The sequence below is a fragment of the Gossypium raimondii genome, chromosome 7 (assembly GCF_025698545.1).
Source record: "Gossypium raimondii isolate GPD5lz chromosome 7, ASM2569854v1, whole genome shotgun sequence".
NCBI classification, from domain to species: domain Eukaryota; kingdom Viridiplantae; phylum Streptophyta; class Magnoliopsida; order Malvales; family Malvaceae; genus Gossypium; species Gossypium raimondii.
In genome coordinates, this window is record NC_068571.1 from 52,155,583 (window position 1) to 52,163,566 (window position 7,984).

General features: G+C 29.3%; 1 protein-coding gene across 4 annotated transcripts; it reads left to right on the forward strand.

Moving 5' to 3' along the window:
• The first annotated feature begins 756 nt into the window (after positions 1–756).
• LOC105794462 (nuclear transcription factor Y subunit A-5) lies at positions 757–4,731 on the forward strand. 4 transcript variants are annotated; one of them, XM_052633067.1, is made up of 6 exons: positions 757–926; positions 2,380–2,715; positions 3,198–3,310; positions 3,388–3,459; positions 3,583–3,738; positions 4,196–4,731. In XM_052633067.1, exons 2-6 carry the CDS (start codon positions 2,466–2,468, stop codon positions 4,505–4,507), a joined length of 903 nt encoding a protein of 300 aa, XP_052489027.1. In that variant the 5' UTR covers positions 757–926; positions 2,380–2,465; the 3' UTR covers positions 4,508–4,731. The 4 variants fall into 4 exon arrangements, with proteins under 4 accessions (XP_052489027.1, XP_052489028.1, XP_052489029.1 ...); XM_052633068.1 differs by lacking the exon at positions 757–926 and adding an exon at positions 935–1,125; XM_052633069.1 differs by lacking the exon at positions 757–926 and adding an exon at positions 1,470–1,669.
• Positions 4,732–7,984: the final 3,253 nt, after the last annotated feature.

Sequence of the window (7,984 nt, forward strand, 5' to 3'; positions counted from 1 at the left end):
AGATACTAAATTATAAGTGTTTGTTTTGTTTAAGGTTTATTCAATTTGAAAAGAAAAATCTAATGTTTGATTTATTTTATATTAAAATTTGAGTTTGGATTAAAATTTTCAATATCACATAAAAAAACTTGTGGATTAATTAAATAAAATTTGAGTAGTTGGGTAGCTTGAGTTTAATTTGATCTATTTTTCTATAAAATATCTCGTTTACATAGCTAAACATAACTATCAATCAATAATAGGGACAATTTGGAAAATAAAACCATTAGTTTGGGGTAATTAGGCAAATTTCCAAAATCTAGAAGGAAAAGAAAAGAAAATTATTAACTTGAAAAATAAAATATAAGCAAAGGTAGAGAAAGGGATTTTAATGGTGGTGGGTGGAACAAGAAATAAATCAAATTTGTAGTTGAATAAGTCAAATAATCATTTGTCATTTTAATATGTTAATTAAAATTTGTATAGTTGAGGTTGGATGTTTATTTTTATTATATTTTTGGTTGAATTATGATTGTGATAGTTTTGCTACGTTAAATTTTATGATTTAGTCCTTATATTTTAAATTGAGTTAATTTAATACTTTTAGTTTGATAACATAAATTATTAGTTAATTATTATTGTTTAAGTGTTGGTGTCTCCAAAACATTAGAAAGTAGGAGGATTAAATTTCAATAACTTCAATAGTAGTGTCTCCAAAACCCTAATTTGACCCATGCTTTCCAAAAGAATCCATTAAATTTTGGCATGACTCTGAAAATGTTTGAACAAGAAAGAAAAGAAAAGAAAGAGAGAGAAATAGTATAAATTTAAAGAGAAAAAGAGAAACGAGTAGTTGAAGACTTGAAGTTGAAGAGTTTTTGAAGAGAAGGGGACATGCCCAATTTATTCCCTACATAACAATCCTTTGCTTCCTTCTTCTTCTTCATGTTGGTGTCTCATCAGATCCATACCTCTTTCTTTCTTTTTCTATTTCACCAATCTTTAGCTGTTAACCCTTTTGTCTTATTCCTCTCGTTTCATCTCTTTTCTTTTACTCCTTTATTCATACATACATACATACATATATAGGAAGTAGGGTTTTATTTATTTTCTAGGATTCATGATACGTTGAAGTTCTTTTATTTGGTAAAGTGGCTGCTGCTACTGTTATTAATGATGTTCTTGGTATTTTATTTATTTTATTTATTTTGTTTGCTGTTTTAGCATTTTGGGTGCTCTTTTTTTTTTTTCTTTCTTTAACTTCATATCTAAGATTTTTAGTTGTTGCTTGGGGAGTGGTTAAATTATCTTCAAAGGGGTTTTATCTTGTCCGTACAACAATTATTGTCCGTACATAATAGCTTATATATATATATATATATTCTTCTTCACCGGCTTCTTTAATCTTGGAATATTGAATTTCCAAACACTATTTTTCTGCTTTGTGATCCAAATTTTCTTTTTTTGTGTGTTGTTGATTGGTTAGTTTCACATCCCAAGCTCTCAAATCTGTTTTCCTTGTGTTATATGTGTGTGTATATATATGGTAAGGGTTAGGGGTTGTTAAGGGATTGGACATGGAATTAAGTGTCTGTTGAGGGGATTTACGATTCTTTCGAAAGAAATCTATGAAGTGTTGGTCGTCCATAGCCGATGGACTCTTCAACAAGTTGTTGTTATCCCTAGCGAGGTTTTGTCTTCAGACTCTATCAAAAGCCTGAGCATGAGCATAACCTTATCCTCGATTGTTTGATAAGTCGAACTATGCGCATTTCGCATGGTTGGACTCGGACCCGTACTAACTAAACATTTGATAATAACACAAATCCATTGCTATTGTTGCTTTCTTTTGTTATATATGTTGATTCATGTTGTATGAGTGCATGTCACTAGGAATCCCCTTAATTGTATGCATCTTATGATATGTTGCTTTACTCTTCATTGTGAATTTTGTGGTTTCTTTGACAACGAGTTTGTGAATCTGGGTTTTGAATATCATTCTTCATGGAATTCGGATGAACGCCTTTTATCTTCGATCGTGTGTGTTAGGAGCCCGAAATAAACCCCGATTCCATGTTCCCTAGTTGTTTGAACACTTTAAATTTACATCTTTTATTGCATTGTCCGGTGTTTTACCGAACTCTTTCTCGTATCTCTATAAAATCCATCCCCAACATGGATATCTCTGGTAAAGGTGAAGATTTACTTTAACTTGGTCACCAAGAAATCTTATTTCTCAAGGTTTCTTACTTACTTAATATGATCTCTGACCGATAGAATTATATGAGTGATGACGCCTTGTTTGGTTTTATGGTTGCATACATTGTTGCTTACTTGCATACTTAAATCGGACCTAGACATCCATAGCTCATTAGATTGTTCTTCTTTTTCTCATTTTAGTGGTTAATCTTGGAGAAAAAGAATACATTTATTTATAAGGATCTTTCGGAATTTGCATCGGAACTGAAGAGGATTGCTGAATTTGGATGGCTAGTCGGGTTCGAATCTTGCCGAAGGAAAATTTACTTATTAGTTGCCCACCGTGGTGGAATTCAAACGAACAGCAATTTGTTGAGATTGTACCACAGAATGTGAGCTTGAAGAAAGCAGAAAATCACTCTCAACTATATCATAATGCAAAGCGTTTCGATCTTCAACTACTAGACCACGAACCAACATTAGCTGAAGCAGGTGTCACGGGAGTGAATAATTCGCAATGCAATTCATCGGAATCTGGTATTTGATGCTTCTGAAACTGCTATTTATCGGAAATTTTTGGTTTGGCATTGTTTGCTTTCTCATTTTCACCAACGTTGTTACTGAGTAGGTATATTCAATGGCTAACGTTTTCACCAATCGTTTGCCTACCATCACAGATGAAAGAAAAAACCCACTATAAACTTAGAAATTAACCTAGTTCTTATGCTTCCTAGGGTTTAAATACAGGAAGTACCCGATGTTTTACCGATCTCTTTCTCACATTCATACAAAAAACCCGTCTCTGGTACAAAGATCTCATAGGAATACATCTCTTGTAATTTTAAAAGTTTAAGTTCTACCGTATATTTATAAAATCTAGTACTTGACCATCAAGAAATCCTAAACTTAAGCACCAAGTAATCTTCAATCGATAGAATTATACCAGAATCCAACCTGGTACTTTGCTTTAGTTCTCGAACAAGCTGGAAAGGTGTCGTAATTGTTTTCTTTTGCATCAGGTCAGGTTGAAAGTTGCAGGAAAGACATCGAAGGTCAAACGAAGCCGGTTTACCTGCTTAACAATCCAAACACATTGTTAAGCCCTTCTCACCCAAACTATAACCGTTCAATGGTATGTTTGGTAGTCTTTATTAACTTCATTTTAATTGGTTTTGTGTTAAATTTAGTATTTTCTTGATCCCATTTCAGGCTTGTGCTCAATATCCTTATACTGATGCTTACTTTACCGGGCTATTTACTCCGTACGGGCAACAGACTATTGTAAGATCTCTCGATCCGTGAATTATCATAGCTCGGAATTGTTATGCAAATATAATCTACCTTGTGACTGTTTTTCTTATGTTTCGAACCCGTGATTTAAACTTTGATCATATTCTGGCCCAGATGACCGGAACTGCACCGACTCGAATTCCGTTGCCTCTTGATCTTGCAGAAGATGAGCCCATTTACGTCAATCCAAAACAATATCATGGGATTCTCAGGAGGAGGCGACATCGTGCAAAGCTCGAGACGCGAAACAAGCTCGTTAAATCTCGAAAGGTATACGGATTTCATATTTGCTTTTTTATGATCTCCCATTGCAATGGTTGTAACCTAAGGCTGTTAGATATTAATCTAAATTCTATTTGGTAAGACATTTAGTATGTTTTTTTTTTTAAATGATTCTATTAGTTGGAGGTTACTTGACAAGGGGTAGATCAACAGGGGCCAGACAAGTGGTCAAATTGCAATTTTAGTCCTTGAGAAATTTATAAGGAATGTTTGTAGTATAATCGATGCAAAAGTTACAAGTTGTCATGTTTTCGGGTTGTGTTTTTTTCATATTAATACTGCGTGTATAAATCATAGTTAAAATATGCCATAGGTCTCTATACTCTTCTTAAATTTAAAATTTAGTCCATGTACTTTTATTTTTAGGACTTTAGTCTCTCAATTTTTCTGATTTCAAAATTTAGGTCCAACTCTTAACATCGTTAAGATTATTTTGTTAATGCAGCCATACCTTCACGAATCTCGCCATCTTCATGCAATGAATCGAATTCGGGGATCCGGCGGACGTTTTCTTAGCAAAAAGAAACCCCAACGGTCCGATCCAACCTCCATTTACATCTCGGATATCGGTTGCTTAGACCAAAAGGATAATAATAGATCGGAACTTGAGAGCCGTTGCTCGCATACGGCAGAATACGGTGGTTCATGTACGAGCTGCTCTCACATTTCAAGTATCACCAACAATGGTGGTGACATATCTCGCCGTGCGGTCAGTTCGTGCAATGGAATACAAAACTGTGCTTCGCTTGTCCGGTGAGAAAACGGGCGACAAGAAGTCGGCAACTCATCCTTGGCTTATATATATATATATATATATCAATTATAGTCTTTGGTTTTCATGCATAGTGTAAAATGATTGTGGCAGATTGTACATTACAGTTGTTATAAACTTTTGAGATTTTATTGTTTGGCTCTATGACGACTTTTTAGTTCGGTTTTTCACCGTCAGTGTATTAAATAATAAATATTTAATTTTTAGTATATTTTGATTTATTTTCAATTTAGGGTCTGTTTGATTGCCAGTAAAATATTTTCCGTAAAATAATTTCGGGAAAATGTTTTACTTTTCTGTAAAATGATTTACTGGAAAATATTTTTGGTGTTTGATTGAATCGAGTAAAATATTTTCTACTGTTTTATGATTTCTTGAAATATTTTTGAAAAATTATTTTACATATATTGATATATATTAATAAATTTTATATTTTAAATTATTTTACATATATTGCAATGATTTATTTATAATAATACTCAACTATTAAGCCACATATTAATCGTTATAAATTGAAAAAAATTAATATAAAATAAATTATTTGTAATTGTGTTAAAAAAACAAGTATTGAATAATTAAAAAAATAAGTTACTAGAAAATCGATAAATAGAAGCAATTTTCTACCGGAAATGAAGGAAAGAATGAAGAAGGCGATAGAAAGGAGAGAACGGAAAATGTCTTACGGAAATTGAAAGGGTAAGACATTTTCCCTAAAATGTAACCCATTTTCCCTTGTTTTGGAGTTCATTTTCCAAATGGAAAATGTTTTCCGCCAATCAAACGCTGGAAAAGTTGTTATAAACTTTTGAGATTTTATTGTTTGGCTCTATGACAACTTTTTTGTTCGGTTTTTCACCGTCAGTGTATTAAATAATAAATATTTAATTTTTAGTATATTTTGATTTATTTTCAATTTAGTTTTAGAGTTTTGATGTTTTCAATGTTATTATTTTTTTTTATTTTTAATATTAAGCGCTTTATGGGTTGTAGGAGGACAATGAAGTTGAAGAGGCACCATATCCGAACTGTTCTATTTTAATATTTTGGGTATACTTAATTTCAAAAGTTAATAAAATTATTATTGAGCTATTTGAAAGTTTTTATTTAAGTTACTAGGCTGTTAAAATCGTCTTTATATAACCTTCTCTATTCGCATTATTTGCACCAATCAAAAGTTCCATTTTCCCCTTCTCTTTTACAACTTAATTTTTTTTTCATGAAACTGCTTTGAACATTAGGAATGTTTTCGACATTGGTCGTTAGATAACTTAGAGTTAAGGTATATTTTACTCATCAATGGGTATTGATCTACTGTATCAATCGTTTAATCATTGTTTGGAGCTCGTAAGATGGACTTTTAAAAAAAAAACTTAATAACTCAGTGACTTAAATAAAAACTTTCAAATAATTCAACGATTATTTTATAACTTTTTAAAATTTGAATAACTAAAACGTAAACTTATTAATAATTAATTATCTTAAATGTAATTTACCTTAATAATTTTATTGATCCAATATTTATTTTTGTAGGAAAACTCGAAAAGGATTAAACGAACCAAAAGGATGGAATTTGGAGTACACAACAAGATGTTGGGTGACATAAACATATAGTGTCTAGCAACATAAAGCCTTGATATGGTGTTGTTATATTACTTTTTGTACGAAGGAGAGATGTTATTTTCGATGCTTGAATCTTAAAAGTAAAAAGATAATTTCAATTTCTCTTAATTTTGAAATTAAGCATATTAACTTTTTTCCTAAAGAATTGAATGTAATTTAATTTGTCTATTTTGAAAGTGAGTAAATAAAGATAATTAATTATCTGTTAATATCTTTCATCGTTGTATATAATTTTAATTAGTATAATAACAAATTTAGCCTTCAATGTTTATATATTTTGTCATTTTAGCTTTAATTTAAAAGATTAACAAATTCGCCTCAACGTTTACATATTTACACAAATGTTACAAGATAAATTTGTTAAATTATGATCAAATTGACGAAATATGTAAACTTTGAAGGCTAAATTTGTTATTATATCAATCAAAATAATGTATAATTGATAGAAAACATTAATGACGCGATTAATTATCTTAGTTACTCACTTTTAAAATTAATAAAATTAAATTACTTTAATTTTTTTTAAATGTACCAGCTTGCTCATTTCAAAATTAAAAGAGACGGGAAAGATTTTTTTAATCAATCCTAAATCTTAAAATATCAACACAAAACTTCAATTGCCTGTTCTTCTAAGTTGTTGGCTCTATTATTATATTTGTTAGCTTAGTGGTAAACTTACGTGGATTTGCAATTAATTGACACGTTTCAAAATTTGACATTTGTGTTTGTAAACTTTTTCTCTCAACCTTTGCATATATAGATATATATGACACAACATGATATAGGTAAAAAAATGTATTTATAAAAGTTTTATATTAAAAATAAGTGAGGCTTTAGTTTAAATTTAAGTGTCCCAATTTCAATTTAATTATAGTAATAATTTATGGCCGACAAAGTATTAGTTTAATTGGTATCGACATTATTGCTAGTGTAGAAGGAAGTGAGTTCAAACATACTTAAGAGCCTTTATCCTCTTTTTAAAGGAATAATATGATATTATGGGTAATTCTAAGCATTATATCAGTATATATATTAATAATTTATTAAAAATATAGAAAGATAAAAACACCCTTGTATTAATATTTATTAATTTATAAATATAAAAATATTTTAATAATTTTTAAATTGAATCGGTACTTAAATCATAACACTAATCTAATCAAACACATAATATTAATATTTACCTGTGTATCAAAGAGAGTCATATTATTTTCTGGTTCTCCATATTGAAAACTTTGCTTCTTATTAATTAAAAAAATTATGTGGTGATATTTCAAACTTAAAATCCGAATAAAATTACTAATCTTACAAATATTTTTACCATCACATTTATGGTTGTAAATAAAACAAATTTGAACAAGTCTTTGTTCATGTTTATTTATTTAAAATCACATGTTTGTATTTATTTGTCTAAATTAAAATAATTTATTTATAAACATTAAATTAACATGTTCATAAACATATAATTGAACATGTTCACAAACAATTAAAAATACTATAACAAACAAATTGTGAATAAACATATTTATTATTTAAAATTTTTCTATAACAAACAAATAAATAAAATAATAACATAAATAAGTTTATTCATAAATATAATTAAACTCAATATGCTTTGTTCATGTTGAATTCATTTAATCAATAAACCTAAAACTTTTATGTTGGTTTATTTAATTTGATAAACAAATAGAAATTAATTTATTCATAAATTATTTATCCAACTTCTATTCATTTACAATTCTAACAATTCCAGTGATTTCCTATTTTCTCTAGTAAAAAATTGAATTTCGTTAAAGAAAACACTATAAATATATATAAAAAATATATAAATTTAACAAATAC